Source organism: Aureobasidium namibiae (genome assembly GCF_000721765.1).
Source record: "Aureobasidium namibiae CBS 147.97 unplaced genomic scaffold scaffold_6, whole genome shotgun sequence".
In the NCBI taxonomy this organism is placed as follows: domain Eukaryota; kingdom Fungi; phylum Ascomycota; class Dothideomycetes; order Dothideales; family Saccotheciaceae; genus Aureobasidium; species Aureobasidium namibiae.
In genome coordinates, this window is record NW_013581203.1 from 408,730 (window position 1) to 425,172 (window position 16,443).

The 16,443-nt window shown below is 50.3% G+C and overlaps 7 protein-coding genes across 7 annotated transcripts; 3 read left to right on the forward strand and 4 right to left on the reverse strand.

The window, feature by feature from the left end:
• Positions 1-109: 109 nt before the first annotated feature.
• Positions 110-951, reverse strand: M436DRAFT_80761 (Clavaminate synthase-like protein; the record flags this gene model as incomplete). Its single annotated transcript, XM_013573329.1, has 3 exons — positions 110-523; positions 575-641; positions 698-951. 3 exons carry the CDS (start codon positions 949-951, stop codon positions 110-112), a joined length of 735 nt encoding a protein of 244 aa, XP_013428783.1.
• A 1,806-nt stretch (positions 952-2,757) lies between these two features.
• Positions 2,758-4,036, forward strand: M436DRAFT_62725 (argininosuccinate synthase; the record flags this gene model as incomplete). Its single annotated transcript, XM_013573181.1, has 2 exons — positions 2,758-3,933; positions 3,986-4,036. 2 exons carry the CDS (start codon positions 2,758-2,760, stop codon positions 4,034-4,036), a joined length of 1,227 nt encoding a protein of 408 aa, XP_013428635.1.
• A 588-nt stretch (positions 4,037-4,624) lies between these two features.
• Positions 4,625-6,429, reverse strand: M436DRAFT_43534 (MFS general substrate transporter; the record flags this gene model as incomplete). The annotated part of the gene is made up of 4 exons (XM_013572959.1): positions 4,625-4,951; positions 5,039-5,261; positions 5,318-5,551; positions 5,603-6,429. The coding sequence occupies 4 exons, from the start codon at positions 6,427-6,429 to the stop codon at positions 4,625-4,627; spliced, it is 1,611 nt and encodes a 536-aa protein (XP_013428413.1).
• Positions 6,430-8,859: 2,430 nt separating this feature from the next.
• Positions 8,860-9,786, forward strand: M436DRAFT_43766 (putative short chain dehydrogenase/reductase; the record flags this gene model as incomplete). Its single annotated transcript, XM_013572998.1, has 1 exon — positions 8,860-9,786. One exon carries the CDS (start codon positions 8,860-8,862, stop codon positions 9,784-9,786), a length of 927 nt encoding a protein of 308 aa, XP_013428452.1.
• Positions 9,787-10,313: 527 nt separating this feature from the next.
• M436DRAFT_43480 (uncharacterized protein) lies at positions 10,314-12,521 on the reverse strand (the record flags this gene model as incomplete). Its single annotated transcript, XM_013572947.1, has 1 exon — positions 10,314-12,521. A coding segment is annotated over one exon (2,208 nt), but the record flags the coding sequence as incomplete, so codon positions are not given.
• Positions 12,522-13,322: 801 nt separating this feature from the next.
• Positions 13,323-15,206, forward strand: M436DRAFT_62729 (cytochrome c oxidase assembly protein; the record flags this gene model as incomplete). The annotated part of the gene is made up of 3 exons (XM_013573182.1): positions 13,323-13,476; positions 13,614-14,001; positions 14,060-15,206. The coding sequence occupies 3 exons, from the start codon at positions 13,323-13,325 to the stop codon at positions 15,204-15,206; spliced, it is 1,689 nt and encodes a 562-aa protein (XP_013428636.1).
• Positions 15,207-15,465: 259 nt separating this feature from the next.
• M436DRAFT_44024 (uncharacterized protein) lies at positions 15,466-16,395 on the reverse strand (the record flags this gene model as incomplete). The annotated part of the gene is made up of 1 exon (XM_013573053.1): positions 15,466-16,395. One exon carries the CDS (start codon positions 16,393-16,395, stop codon positions 15,466-15,468), a length of 930 nt encoding a protein of 309 aa, XP_013428507.1.
• Positions 16,396-16,443: the final 48 nt, after the last annotated feature.

Below are 16,443 nucleotides of genomic sequence, written 5' to 3' on the forward strand. Positions count from 1 at the left end.
TCAAATTGCCAAGAGAAAATATGAGTTGGAAGTCCCTATCTTCATACTCTCTGACGAGATATGAAGCACGTGGAAGAACTTCGCCATCAGGTCAGGAAACTGATTCTTCTCAAGCAGTAATCAGAAAATCACCGACGTTGACGATGGCGTGTTTGGGCCGGGGCTCAAGGAACTCCCAACGTCCAGTCTCAGCAGACATGATTTGGAGACCCCACTGTTGGGTAAGCACCATGGTGAGTGAACTGACATCCGTGTGCTTGAGATGGCCAACATTCGTAGGTGCGGTAGCCTCGTCATGCTTGGGGTAATGAAGTAGGACGAGCGTGGAAAGAGAGGGTTTGGAGTCCTCGTGATCGGACTCAAAGCGCAAAGAACCGGTCAAACCTAACTCGGACGAGAGACGCTCAAGGATCAGAAGCGTGATGGCGTGCACCTGCTTGGTATAGGAGAAGAAGTAGTCTGATTGGAAGCGAACAGAGGTGGTGAGGTCTGTCGAGCCCTTCAGATATTCTCGACGGGAAAACTGAGAGAGCGTGTTAGATTCTGAAAAGGCACCGGACAGGAGAAAGCATACCTTGAGAGTTTCGTAGCCATCCTTGGTCTCTGGCTTGGATCCAACCTCAGTGCCGACAGGTATGTATCTGGTAAGGCCTGTCAGTGATCAATCAACAAAGTTGTCATTTGCGAAAGGATGTACCCGTAGTTGTCACTGTTTCGGGCGTCCTGCATCTTGACATCAAGTGGCTGATCGAAGTAGGTCTTCATCCTTGCTAGCATGCCTTCCCACAACGCGCATAGCTCTGGGTCGCTGCTCAAGTCGAGATAGAAGAAACCTTGGCCTTGACAAGCAGCAAGTAATTTCTGACTCTCCGTCTCATCTCCACCTCTCAAACGGTCGAGAGAGATGGTCGTCAGAGTTTTCGAAACAATGATGGATCCGTTAGCAGCCATTGTTGCAAATTTGAGGTAATGATAACAATTGAGTGAGAGTGCGTGCAGATCTGTAAGACTGGACACGAAATATTGCTGCAAAAGCTAGAGAACTGTCTTTCATGGACATATTTATATGTCTTGACGTAGACATGCAGCTTCATTCCTCTCAGAATGTTAGGCTCCTCGAACGCGACTAATCTCATAATACTAGCATCATATTCCATTGAATAACGCAAGACGCAGTCATAATCAGGTGTCTCAATAGCCTATCATCCAGAACACGGCTAAATTTGAGGTAGTCGCGTCCCGTCCATGGAGTGCCGGTCCAAGCGATGGACAAAGCTTGCCTGCATATCACGCTAGAGCATATTACGCTATATTCAACGACTTGCGAAGTCATGTCTTCGAAAAACGTGTTAAACCTTTGTTAATCACACTTTCCTCGTCACATAATCTGCAGCTCAACAATGCATACAATCTCAGCTCAGCAATGCAAGCCATCGGTCCGCGTTGATGAATGTAAGGATGCCATAATGCTGGGACCACAAACAACCCTTAAGCCTCGGATGATACAGACTGTTCCCACGTCCGACGATTAGTGTGAGCTTTGAACATTGCTTATAACCAGTTTGGTAAGCATTACCATTGGTCGCATACCCTTGTTATGCAGGAAGGTGGACTGCCGCGCTACACCACGCTAACCGTCGGACGTGAAAAGAGTCTGTATACCGCAGAGCTTTGTTATTAGATGTCCATGACCACTTAAAGGCGCTAGTTGTAGCTAGTACTGATCAAATGCATAGCTGAGAAGCCGTGCCTTGCCAATCCGCATTCGGGAGAGTGGCCGCAGGTGAGGCTGAACGAATCCATCTTGAGTATACTCGTGATCCTTAGCTTATGATTTTCCGAGTAATTATTTGCAGCCACGAACGATCAGTCGGGATTATACAGCTGCGAGCCATCAATGAACCGAAAGGGGAAATGGTTGAGTTGGCCAATCGATGGGACAAAGCACTTAATCCTAGGCTGAACTTCAATATATGTTTCTGGATGGTCTATATGGAGACTAATTCATACCACTACTTGAACTGACTCTTGCTTGTAATCTTGAAGGTCTACAAGCCATGAGGTCTATCACTATCCTGTTTGAACAAGGGTCTTGTGTTCGAGAGTAACGCTTCACAGTATCACAGATACAATCTTATCCAGTTCTGCCATCTTCTTTCGTCTGACGCGATGTGTTTCATTCTACTATCATCGCACATGTTATAGTCTGCCAACATTAGCGGTGAGCCACATTTTTATTGTAATACATCAAATTGAAGAACGGGATAATGCCATACTTTACGCGTAGCCAATCCGGAGATTGAGTACCAGGCTCCACGAGATCTAGACCCGTAGGCAGACCATTGACCGGTTCATGTGATTGGAATCCTCCTCGTGTCATTGTTCGTTGGGCAATGGGCTATGGAGAGTCGCGAATCACGCAATTAACCTTGGCCAAGGAGAAGGGAGGACGTTCCACGTGTAGCCAGCAGTAACGCAAGAGTTGCAAAGAAGTCGAATATCTGGCATCATTGTTGCAAAGACTTCCATGCTAGTCTGCAAAAGATAAATACTCCTCGATGACCCATATCTTGACTATATTCCATCCAGTGTCTTTTGGCTGTCCATACTCTTCTTTATACACCAACAGAAAAGCACAATGGCAAGTTCGTTGTGCAATCTTTCAGGGACTATGCTAACAAAATGTAGAGCGAACAAAAGATCGAAAGCTTTGAGCATATCGCACGATTCGGAGCAAGGCATACTCCCGTCGTCACCATGTTTTCCGGTGGTCTCGACAGCACTTATCTGCTTCTCAGACTACAGCAGCTTGGCTTCACAAATATCCACGCAGTCGCCGTCAATGTTGGGGCTCCCATAGATCAAGTCGAGCTCACAAAGCATGCTGCCCATTTCGGTGCACAGTTCGAATGCCTTGACGGCCGTGAGCTGTTCGTCAAGCAAGGTGTCACGTCTGCCATTCGTGCTCACGCTACGTACATGGGCCTGTATCCAATCAGTAGCTCACTCACTCGTCCGGTGATTGCTAGTTTGGCTACAGACTACGCCAAAGCCTTGGGTGCGGGCTTGCTGCTCCATACTGCAAATCTATCGCAGAACAGTCTGCCTCGTCTCAACAACAGCATCCGGCGCTGTGGTTTCTCTGGGCCGTTCGGAAGTCCTTATGTTCACTCTGCTGTCTCGCGAGAGAACAAAGCGGCGGAACTGTCTGCAGTCGGACTGACCGTCATGTCGGACCGGAAGTTGAGTGGTGATGAGAACCTGTGGTGCCGTGAATTCGAAGACGGCCCTGTGGATGATCCGGAAGATTTTTCCATCCCAGAAAAGGCTTTTGACTGGACCAGACACAGTAACGATGAGCTGGCTAGAAAGCTCACACTCACCTTCGAGGACGGCAATCTCATCTCTATCGACGGCAACAGCATTCCTTTGATCGATGCCGTCGCGTTCCTGAACAAGGAAGTAGGAAAGTATGGTCACGGTCGCTTCGTCGGGCTCGAGCCTTTGAGCACTGATGACAAGGTTCTGGAGGTTCGTGAAGCTCCTGCCGCAGCCATCATCATGGACGCCCTTCGTCATCTCGAGATTGCTACGCTTGACTCCAATACGCTTGAGTTGAAGCAAAGTCTTGAACAAAGATGGGTCAGGGAAGCGGTATCTGGCCATTGGGGAAGCAAGTCCCACAGGATGTGTGAGGCTGCTATTGCTTCCGCCTTGATCGGCGTGGGTGGAAGTGTGACCTACAATATTGATCATAGGCGTTTCTTGCCTTGCTCCATTGTAGCCCAGAGTCCTCGCTATGTCAGAAACCGGGACGAGTGGGAACACAAACGATCACTGCTGCTGCACGGCAAACCCTACAATCAACCCATTCAGGGCAATGAGTTCCAAGCCCTCGACTTGCTGGCACAAAGTGCAACGCTTGGATTGATGGTAAGACACACAAAAAGACATAACTGGACACTGGCAGCTAACGACTGTTTAGGCATCAGCGGCAGTCCAGACCATCCACCAAAAGCTTCCAATTACGTTGTAGCGTGAATCCGGCTCAGATTCTGACTCATAAGTAGTTGGTGGGAAAAGGTGTTGCGAAGTCAGATAGATATATCATACGAATTGCAATCGGTTGTCCCTAGGGACTCAGAGAGTACGTGCTTCGTCGGATATTCTGTGCAAATGCCATTGTCATGGCTTCTGTCGCCTTCCCATGTAGAAAAATCTGCCACGTAAACAGCTATAAGAAGGCATTTTTCCTTAGTAAATTGGAGGCGTCTGCTGATAGTCGTCATCTTATCAGCTCTCTGTGGACCTTACTATCATCTGGAGAGGACTGTGCAGTTGAGTAGCTTCAGGTACGTCTGCGTGTTGCCGTGAGATTGTCATGGTGGTAACAGTGGTACTCAGCACAAGGAGTCGTGTTAGATTCTGATCACGCCTTTCGGAATTCAACTACTGCAACCCTATATCAAGCTGAATTTCCTCTCCACACTGTAGAACTTTTGAGCCTCTCATCCAGTTTGAATTGAGGGCCAAGCATATCTGGATCATCTTTGCACAAAACAGCCCGATCCCTTCGCGGGATGATATGTGGATATATCCAGATCCAGGAGACGGGTCTCTAGGGTTAGTCTTGCTTCATGCCAATTTTGCCTACACGACGCAGACCAAAGACAGCGGTGAGACAGACAATGACCATCCAGGCGAACAAAGCCCAGAAAGCTGCGCGGTATCCGGTCATAAGTGCGTTTGGGGATGTTTTGTCGACCTCAGATGAAGAAGCCGTCCTTGAATCTGCAATGACCGATGTGATTGTTAATCCGATCGATGTACCCAGCTGTGCGCAAGTGTTGAAGACGGCACCTCCGAGAGCCTGCGTACCCGCAGGGAAAATGGAGGAGATAATGAGTAAACCTACGGTGAAGAGCACATTCAAGCTCAAAAGCTGCAGGACCTACGGATGACGACGTTAGCAACCTGTTACGCAAATGGGATTTAATGCTAGCCAGCGAGGGACGGTCAACATGACTGATTTACTCACCTGTGCGAAGAATGCCATGTACCAATATGGCCATTGAGGGTCGATGACCGCCATGAGCAGCGGTGAGATGGCAGACAGGCCAGAAGAAGCAAGGACTACCCACATGACAGGCATGCGGTTGACAAAGTATCCGGTCGAGACATTGGTTATGACTGCCATGACGAGGGCCGGTAAGATGCGGACAGAAGCTTCAAGCGCTGAATAGCCTTGGACTTGCTGATAGCTACGTGGCGTTAGTGGTGAGTTGTGTACTGTAGAGGAAATACGATGGAAACCCACAATAGACTGGCAAATACTTCTATGCCGTTGGTGACCGCGCTGCTGAAGAGTATCATAATACATATGCTAGTAAAAGTGGTATTGCTCCAGAACGAATTCGGTATCAGTGCCGGCCGGTTGTGCTTGACCTGGAAATGCATCCACCATATGAACGCTGGGACGGTGGCAGCACCGAGGACTAAAAGCGAAATGGTTGTTGCCTGTCGAATGTTGTGGACGTCGGCCGAGAGTGTTCTAGTAATGTCAGTCTGGTTATGGCCTCAAACTGCTGCAGCTGGGACTTACGCCAAAGCATATGACAGCGTCACAAGGCCAGTAGTCGAGATGAGTGTTCCAACCCAGTCGATCTCAAAGGTGAGACGCTTTCTAATGCTACGCCTTTGGCTCGGACGCGAGGATTTTGGCAGGGCCCAGAATCCGACAACGCCCAACGCAAGACTAGCAGCCGCTACGAGATAAAATGCCGGCCGCCATCCGACACCGTCTACGAATACGCCGCCTAGGACCAAGCCAAGCAGGAATCCAAGCGGACCCGAAAAGCCTAGACAGGAAAACCCAAGGTTGCGTGGCTGCCCGTATTCCACACTGGTCGAGATGATGGAAACTGACGCTGGAACGGCTATTGCGTTGCTGATTCCCTGCAAACCTCGGAAAGCAATGATTTCACCTCCGTTTCGTGACAGGCCACACGCAAGAGAGCTCGCGGCGAGAATGATGTTTGCCGCCAAGATCATGGGCCTTGTCCCCAATACATCGGTGATTGATCCAGCCAACATCAAGCATGATCCAGCTGTGAGATAGAATACAGAAGTCGGCCAGAGAAGGAGACCTGCTTCCAGATTGAGCGTATTTGCGATAGCGGGCAGACCAACCACGATGATGCCATTGCAGAAACTGGAGAAGAGCTGCAAACCGACCAATTGGCTGATGACAAGAATTGCTCGCCCTTTTGGCAGAATCGCTGTCGAGTCGTTAGCTAGTGGTGTCTCTGGTGCTGCATTCGCTGGCGAGGAGATATCTTCATCTGATGGATCCAAGACTGAAGGGGTTCTTCCGGCACTGCTAGATGCCAGCCCGAAGGTCGTCAATTCTACAGATGCTTCTTTGGACATAGTAATCGAATTCCAGAGAGGCCGATAATGTTGGAACGATTGGAGAAGAAGATGCTACCACTTCTTCTTGAATGGTTTGTGACTCACGCTCATGTTGGCTTACCATGTCCGTGCGCATAATGCGTGCTCGAAACACGTGCATCTCAACCACGACACAACGCATGCCATTCAGACAACTTCGGGAGATTAGAAGCCACCTTAGTATATAGATGAATTTATCCAGGATCTCATTCCTATCCGGCATCTCGCACAGGCCTCTATGGCTGCCCTGCAGGTCACTAGCCGTCCTTGGACCACGCCACAACGGTACGACCAGGACGTCGGGTCTTACCACTCTGGGAATATAGTTGCAACATTGGAATATATGTTGGTGTCTTTCGACCCGACAAGAGAATCTTTCCAATCATCATGAAGGTAAGCCAGTTTCCCGGGTCTTTCACGAAAATTGCAAAGTCCAATAGACATGCGAAATGGAAGGAACTGCTTTCCTGCATTAAAGGCGCGCTTGTAGGACGGCATCGATATCTGACCTTTTGCCATAACTTTAAGGCTTGCGCCATGGTAAGAAGATGTTTCCCACGAAGAGTATATGTAGACCTGAGCTAGTTTTACATTCCTGTCCCAAGGGATCAAAGCTGTGTGATCGACGGACCAGCAGAAGTTCGAGAAGTGTGTTTGAAATTAAGAGCTCGAAAAGAACAAGGTCGTTAAGCCTGGCGAGTCTGTTGGGTGTTGAGTTTTCGGGGACCATGAGGCACCGGAGCCTCGAGACAGCGCCATTGGCAAGGGCTTCGAAAGAGCAAGTCTCAGTGTCACTTGCTATCTTCTTCCTTCCGTACTGAATTCGGCAATAATCTCAGACTTGGGCTTCCCCAGGCGCATGACCTCGGTCGATACTTGTCCGGTCTTCCATGCTTATGAACTGGCTCCTTGCTAGCGTTGCAGTGTACTGTGCCCTTGGATGCGTCGAAAAGATAATAGGCGGTGGTGATGATGCACGTATCGCAAGTAACTTCTGGAGTTCTTCTGGGGTCATGTTCGTAAGAAATGTTGCAGCACGGTGACAATACTCGCAGACTAGAATCTGACTTGTGGTATCCTACGGCATACATGACAGATAGCCTCGGGCGTAGGGGCAGAGCGAAGCTGCTAACGATTGGAACAAACTTTGCAAAGGCAAGCTTGAGAGGTTGCGATGCTTCATGTGTTGCATCGGAGTCAAGGCATACCGCGTTAGTGAGAAGAGCTTGGAGGCCGTGACAGCGTCACACAAACCGAAAGGCCTTGCCGGAGTGACGTCAAACTCGGGGCAGCGCTATCGTACCTCATCACAAACGTCTAATGCTGTGATCGAGATCCTTTGCGACACACCTGCGACTTGTTTAGACGATTGTTTGCCATGACATTAGACAAGAGGCTTTGAAGCCAAGAGGGAGCGTGAAGCTGCGACTCATCGGTCAAAAGCATTGGCCAGGGTGGCCGCCACTTGTGAGGATTTTTCATACCAGAAATTTTTCTGTTCTTCCCGTTATGCTGCGACAACCTCGCGCCTTCAGGACACAGACATGCTAGCCGCTAGGTGGTGGCGGCTGTAATTAAAGCTGCGCGACTGATACTCAGTCTGTGTCTTTCCTGCCAAAATTGCTATCCTCTCTTCTGGATTGAAGTGAATGGCATATTGCGCATCAGGCAGGCTCCATGGGTTGCAAATAAGAAGCTTGAGTGGCGAATAGACTTATTGCTGAAAATTTTGCAAATTTCTCACGGCTGCCCCTGTGGTCTAGTGGGTATGTTAACGCAAATTCGCTGCGTAAACCATACGAGGCTAACCTAAAACAGTACGATTGTAAGTTAGAATAAAGCCATGTGGTTTAGTGGTTCTCTTATGAACAAAAGAGCACTTTTTCTAACACCTCCAAGCTCCCTTCGGGTAAAACCGCCTTGACAAAGTCCAGGCACTGTCTGGGAGAGGCCCCGCGTTCGAATCGCGGCAGGGGCCCATTTCTTTTGATCCTTCGACATCAGGAAAGTGGTAGGTAGTCTATCAGGTGTGAAAAAACAAGGTTTGCAAAAAGTTGAAGCCTGAGCTCAGACAGATTCGAACCCCGAACCCCAGATCTGCCAAGCCTACACACGTGCCCTGAGGCTTCAGCTGCACCCCGCTCAAGTCCGACTCGTGCCCGAGATCTTGTTTGCTATAAAGATTCACTGCATTGGACATCCTCGATATTCTTTTTTGTACGAACGTGTAGAATGGTCTTTACTTAAGTCTCTTCGAGGTCAACCCATGTATGCCGTGTTCCGCTTGAGTTCTGCGCCTTGATAAAGTGCTCATCACTCTGGCTTCCCCGCCATGCCGATCTCCATCTTCATCTCAAACATCATCTCCACAACACACTTCTTCCATCTCTATCAACCAGTCCTACCACAATGTCTGCATCACAAGCCCTCCAATATCTTGGTGCCTCTACGGCTCTGTACTCCACCTACAAAGCCATCTCGTTCATCAGCATTTACCTCAAACCCTCCAAACTCCACCTCTACAACCCTTCCGGTGACTCTTGGGCTTTGATTACCGGCAGCACAAGCGGCATAGGCGAAGGTTTCGCTCACGCCCTGTGTGCCAAAAACTTCGATGTCGTTCTCCATGGCCGCAATCAGCAAAAGCTCGACGCCTTGAAAGCAACGTTGCAAGAACAATACCCAAATGTACAAATCAAGACTGTGATTGCAGATGTTTTCGCTGCAGACGTTGATATCGATTCCATCGTCAACATCTGCACCTCCCTCCCCGGCAAACTTACTCTCCTCGTCAACAACGTCGGCGGAGCACCACTGAGCCCTTCCTACGCCACTCTATCAGAAGTCGACGCGACATACGTGGATAAAATGCTAAACCTCAACTCCCGCTTCCCCACTCAGCTCACTCGTGCTTTACTACCGCTACTGAACAAAAGTTCGAGAAGTCTCATCATCAGCACCTGCAGCATAACCGGATTCCGCGGCCTACCCTACCTATCCGTCTACTCATCCTCAAAAGCCTTTAATTTCTGCCTCAACCAATCCCTCGCTTCCGAACTCAATGCCGAAGGCTCTTCAGTACAAATGTTGGGCATCATTATTGCGAATGTAGTAAGTGGGGGCAACAAGACTACAGAAGGAGCATTTACATGCAATGGATTGCAGATGGCGGAGTTCTCGCTTGGCAGAGTCGGCTGTGGGAGAACTGCGGTGTTTGGGTGGTGGAGACATGCTGTGCAGTGGTGGTGTATGAGTCTGTTGCCCGAGTGGGTGACGGAGAAGGTGTTGATCGGAGTCATGAAGGAGAGGAGGGTGGAAGAGCAGAAAGGGGAGTGAGATGTGTTCTGATGATGAGGACTCGGCTATCGAAGATCGCGTCTCAGAGACTTAAGCCTTCCTGGGTGTCTCTATGTATACTACGACAACTCTGTATCGAAACAGACGGTCATCCAAAGGCCTGAGGCAGGGTTGGTGTCATGGCTCTCGCCTTCCATGCTGTATCCTCTTGTGCGGAAGCCTGCAACTTCCACCCTTACCCCACCTCGATGTAGAGCAGCTTATGGACCATAGTAATTCACATTGGCTTCTAGGTCACAGCGGTCTCTCAAGGGCATGGATACTGCCGGCTTTGAATGAGCTTTGCCCTGTTCCAAGGATCTTGTGCTTTGTGTAACTTCACGTCTGTGCACAGTAGGAACACGTTCAAGACATACACGATAACAACTTCCACGTAAGAATCGTGACAGAACGAGTGTCTCAAGGCGTGCGTGAGAGGATGTCAACATGAATAGTCATAAGAAGGCTGCAAATGCTAGGGTATCCACCCGACTCGTGCAATGAAAGCTCGCTACAAAGACAACACATCAAACATTACCAATGACAATCATAAATCGTAACTTGTTTGCATCCCTTACTGGAATCTCAGCTTCAGGGTTGACCTCATCGCCAAGCATACCATCATCAAGCATCAACGTACTGCTCTTCCATCCCCAGCTTTGACTGAAATTGAATGTATCCGGTGCGCTCTCGTACACGCTCAACATACGACCCCCTTTGCTAGGCGAGTATATCTTGAAATAGGTTTTGATCGTGGGTCTGCTGTCGACATATGGCGGTAGTGTTGGGACACGAACGCTGCGTGTGAGCTTTGCAATCTCTGGATCCTCGTCCTCAAAGTCAGAGTCTTGCTCGTCGTAGTATGCGGGCTTGGTCGGGAAGTTGGACAAGACATCCAACTCGCTGCTTTTGCGGTAACCGCCAAGTCCTCGTGATCTTGGTGTTGTTGCAGCGCCAGCAGGTCCCCCGTCAGGATCGGTATCGCCACTGCTATCGGCGTTGTCTGGGTCTGCGACATCGCCGCTGCGTCTTCGAGCTAGTAGACGTCTTCGTTCTTCGGCCCTGCGATCAGCACGCAGAATCATCTCCCGCTCAAGGTGTCCGATCCGCTCGTCTACGCGCGTGTTCGGTACAGTTTGTCCACCAGCAGCCAAAGTCTCATCTGTCTCTCGCTCTTTCGCACGATGGAGGTAGACTCCAAGCTGAGGGTTCTTACCCCTACGAACTTTTTGGATATACAAATTCCACCACGATCCCGAGTAGAATATAGTACGACTGTACACTCGCTTCTTTTCTTTGAGCAACCGGGGACTCGGAAACTCGACGGCAAATCTGAATGGTGGGAAGTAAGAGTAGCTGACGGGACGCAACTCGGATGTATTCGAGTCTGCAGCAGAGTCAGGCCGGATAATTTGGGGAACGGATCGAGTGTCTGATGGATTGGCAGCAAAGTCTGAAGCCCATTGTACGTCTTCAGGCTGGATCGTGGCGGACAAACGATTCGATTGTGCGCTCGCAGCAGACATCATTGCAGGATCGGTCGCTCCTCCCATAACGATGTTACAGTCTGCTGATGGGATCCAGAACTTCCGAGGCTTGCCATTGCCATCCCAAGAATTCGAAGCGATGTCTTCATCATCGAATTCTTCAATCTCATCAGAGCTTCCCACCTTTTGTTTGCCTTTGGTCGAAGAGCCCGCCAATGAGGCTGTTGTGAGAACAGGGCTTTCAACAATGCCTTCGCTCAAGCCAAGTTCCATCTCAGCATCTTTGGCATTCAGGACCTTTTGACGCAGTTCCATCTGCATCCAGAGAGCATTAGAGATGACTTTGTCGGGCATCATGGGTAAGCCAAGAATATCACGGGCTCTTCGGATATACTGCAACTGCTCGAAGTCAAGATGGATGTAGTGTATGCCCTCGTCCAGGAGTACAAGCAAAGGCTCAATATCTGGATGGGTATAGAGGCTGATCCATCGATGCAGGCCATCGGGAGCTGCACCAGTTGCCATAGCGTTCTTGCGGTAGACCGAGTCAAAGCGTACAGCCATGAGATTGGCAGTCTCCGGCGCCTTTCGCACTTTCGACCAGGAGACAGGATCGACCAGTCCAGCCTCGATAGCAAGTGCTTTGAGATTACGGTCTAGGAGTCGCTTCGCAAGCACCCACCGATCCCATTCGCCATTGATGAAGAAGCCATCACCTCCGACAATTTCACGAATGATGTCACCAGGGATACTATCCCAGAACTTGGTCGGCATCTTCCAACCATCTCGACAAAGCATAGCTTTAGCTGATGCAAGGATCTTGTCTCCAGAGCGGCCATAGTAGTTGCTAGTGACCAACTTGATCAGTGGTGCCAGAGTAGCAGTCGACATTTGTCGGAGCATAGACTCAATGCTCGAGTCGATAAGATCCGGCATCTCCAACCAGCAAGCAGTAGCAAATAAGCTGACCGCTTCGGCATCTTCTTCCTCGGGAATGTTGGCTCCATACAGACGCTTTAAGGCCAGCTCAAAGGAGACTTGAGTGATGTTGGTGTCGATGTCCTCTGGATGTAATGTAATGTCGCTTGCCTTGCTCTCGAGCCATGGTCCAGACAGTGCAGAGGCGAAGAAGGTCGCTTGATCGAGAAGAAGGCGGTGAAGCTTGTAGGGGTAGCCAAAGACATGAACAGTAATGTCTGAGTGTCGGCCACCTAGTAGACCTCTGTTGTAGAGATGACTATGTAAAGGCGCGGTGCCACGAGTAGCAGCAGCTGAGACTTGTTAATACAAGGTACTTAAGTTAGAGGTCACAAGAGTCGACGCAGGTGATAGAACATACCAGGAACAGGAAGGCCATTTGGAAGTTGAGAGTCGGACAGAGGACGATAGTCAGGGGGAGAAGCTACCGACTGGACGGCAAAGAGACGACTAAGGGTGGTGAGGGTAGTGCTCTGCTGCCTGTTGACCGAGTAGCGACTGGACGAGACCGGGTTACTGGGATCATCGACGTCCTTTTCGACACGGGGTAACCTCCGTCGGTTGATGGTAGCACGGACATGGTCCTCGGGAGATGATGGAGAATCCAGACTTGTACTTGAGTCGCCGGCGATAGCGCGCGACGAATTCAAAGTGAGAAGAGCGGGGGCAGGAGTGGGGGTAGACGGAGTGGGAACGAAATGATTAGGCGACGAGTTGAAAAGAGAACGACGCGGAATACTGGAGCGAGGGGTTGGGGAGATGTTCTGGTGTAAAGGCGAGATTGAGGGAGCATCGAAAAAGTGGTTGTCGTCGGCCATGATGTCAAGGTCACTTGGAGAGATATGGACTGGGTCTCGAGGAATGAGGCGGACGCACGCTACACAGGATCTACCTCATGCGTGATAGCGGGTGCAGGTAGGTAACTGTGTACCGTGTTCCGCTAGGCAGAGAAGCGCGTGTGGCTATCGAGCAAACAAGGTTGAGTGATTCTCAAAGTTTGCTCGATCGATATGTGGGTCGAGGCAGCAAGAAGGTCGGGAGAAAAGACGGATTATCAGCGTGAGAATTGACATGGGAAGTGATGAGACAGAAATTCCATCAGCACCTGGATGGTCCTCGGTCGGGGCTGCTTGCCGCGAAAAGAAGTTCAAGCCACCGCATGGTCCAGGGTCCGATTGTGGAGAGGACACTAGACCAGTCACGGTTAGGTTGAGCGGTGGCGGAGGTCAGTGCTTGGCGTCACGCCAGACAATGATTGGCCGGCTCGTGATTCATGACCGATGATTCCACGATTCTACAGTGCCATCTTCGTTCTTTCTTTCTTGTTCCAACGAGCATACAAGATGCGCCCACCATTGGCAGTGTTTGGAGCGCTGCGGCGTACACTTCCGGCTTTCAATGCTACCGAAGCATTCACGTGTCGCAAGAGCGTGCACAACAAGGCACAGTCTGGATACAAGTCTGTTCGCCAGTCTCCGTTCCTGACTGCCTTCCGTGCTCGTGCTGCTTCGACAAGACAGCAATCGACAGCAGCTCCTTCCCCGTCACCCCTCTCCGAGTTGAGCAAGACCATTGGTCAGACCTCGGCTTCGGCCAAGCACACGATCGGTCAAAAAGCTTCGGCTCCTGCTAGAAATAAGTATTTCCCCGAACAATCGGACAAGAAGGTGGGCTACTGGTTGCTCGCAAGTTCTGCCAGTGTCTTTGGTATCGTCATCTTTGGTGGTCTCACCAGACTGACCGAATCTGGGTGAGTGGCCAGTTCTGTTCCTGCTTTGCGACAAACCAATCGACTGACTGTGGCGCAGACTGAGTATCACCGAATGGCGCCCTGTCACCGGCTCTCTCCCTCCCATGAACGCCGAGAAGTGGGAATCCGAATTCGCCCTCTACCGTGCCTCGCCCGAGTTCAAGCTTCTCAACCCTCGTATGACTTTGGAAGAATTTAAACAAATCTACTGGATGGAATGGATTCACAGGCTGTGGGGTCGTTTCATTGGCATCACCTTCCTGCTCCCTACCGCCTACTTCATCGCCCGTCGCCGTGTCTCTGCCGGCATGGCTCTCAAGCTTACCGGTATTTGCGGTTTGATCGGATTCCAGGGTGTGATCGGTTGGTGGATGGTCGCAAGTGGTCTCAAGGATGATTTGTTTGCTCCTGGAAGCCACCCTCGCGTCAGTCAGTACCGTCTGACTGCTCATTTGGGCACCGCTTTCATCTGCTACCTTGCCATGTTCTGGAATGCTTTGTCCATCTTCCGTGAGAACCGTCTCTTGGCCAAGCCAGAAAAGGCTCAAACCTTGCTCAAGCAGATGATGGTCCCTGAACTCAAGTTCTTCCGCCGCAGTGTCGGTGCTCTTCTTGTCTTGGTCTTTGTTACTGCCATGTCCGGAGGCCTTGTCGCTGGTCTGGATGCTGGTCTCATCTACAACGAATTCCCCTACATGGGTCTTGGTCTGACACCGCCCAAGAAAGAGCTGTTTGACACTTTCTACAGCCACGTTCCTGACAACTCTGATCTTGTATGGCGTAACGCCCTCGAGAACCCTTCTCTCGTTCAGCTCGACCATCGCATTCTGGCAACTACCACCTTCACCGCTGTTATGGCTCTCTGGGCTTATACTCGTTTCAACCCTCGCGTCCGTCATTTCCTGACTCCTGACGCAAAGAAGGGCATGCGTGGTGTTGTCCACCTCGTCTGGTTGCAGGTCGCTCTCGGCATCTCCACTCTGCTTTACATGGTCCCCACTCCTTTGGCCTCTATGCACCAAGCAGGTGCGCTGGCTTTGTTGACTGGCACTATCGCTCTCGGCAGCCGTGTCTGGTACCCCAAACGTGCCGCCAAGCTCGTCGCTCAAAGACTTGCTCAGAGTGCTTCTCCCCCTTCGGCCATTGCTAAGCGAGGCCCTGGCGCCATGCTTGCCGCCCGCACAGGTTTGCCCGCCCGCTCGTAGGTCTGACCGTGCCAATCTTTTTCCTTTTTGTCTGTATCAACACTTTCCACTCTCGTACAAAAGAAAATTCTTAGCCCCCACGGGTGTGTGGGTTTTTCATCTTTGGTTATTGATTTTACGAAACGCATAGCGAGGTGGTGTACATTACTTATTATAGAGCAAGGAGTTTCAGCTTCTTCCAAACATATGCACTACATTCTTCCCACCCCTGGTATCCTATCTCTCACACCTTTCTTCCGTGGCTCCACCAAAGCACCGTCTAATCAGAATCTAACTGCCACTGATCTCTTGCATTACCGCCATATCCAGCCATAGGATCATCGTCTTCTTGACTGCTGTCGTTGTCCTCGAGTGGCACTGTCATCCAAGCAGGCTTTTCCTTCGCTCCGAAGGTGTAAGTAAACCAATGCGGTTTGGCAATGGACAGCAGCATTGAAATGGCGAGTGGCAGCATGGTGAGCAACAAATAGCGAGAGTTGCGGCCATCACGACAAGCTTGGTCCAGAACTGTTCTTGCTTTCGTATGAATAGCATCCTTTGACTCCAAGAGCAATGGCGCAATCTGGCAAGTCCAGCTCTCGAGGGTGTAACTTCCATGTGCGTCGGAGCTTCCAAACACAGTTTCGCCTGCTGCATCACCACTGTTCAAGAACTTTTCCAATTGCACTAGAACAGTGTCGCTGGCTAGATTCTGAATCCCGGCAACAACAGAAGCATACGTGATTCCAGCCATAGCAAGCAAAGACAACACCCAAGCCATAGCCGTATCCCTTGCTCCCGTCGCATTGATCCAACCTACAACGTCAAGATTTCTCACTCCCTGGAGATGAAAGCTCAATTTTTGGCCTTTTGGCACAGTCTTTGAACCTTCATCCAATGCGAGTAATTGGGAAAAGATATGGTTTTGTAGTTTGCCGATGACATAGGCTCCAGGACATGATAGAGCTAGTAGGCCGCACCAGAAGATTGAAGCTCTGCCGTTGTCGGTGAGGGAGATGGGGATGTATGTTGTTGCGACGTTGCTGTGGCCAGGAAGAGAGAGAGTAAGTGTCTGGTTAGAGAGGATTGTCGACAGATCGTTCGTAAGTGTAATTGGTCTGTTGAGATTATCTACGGCCCGGAAACCGATGACAAAGATTGGCAGCGCTATGAGTATGCGGAACAATGCCGCGGAAATTGTAATGGTCATGGTAGTGCGCGAATGATTGCAAGGATCCAGATAGACGAATTCCTCGGA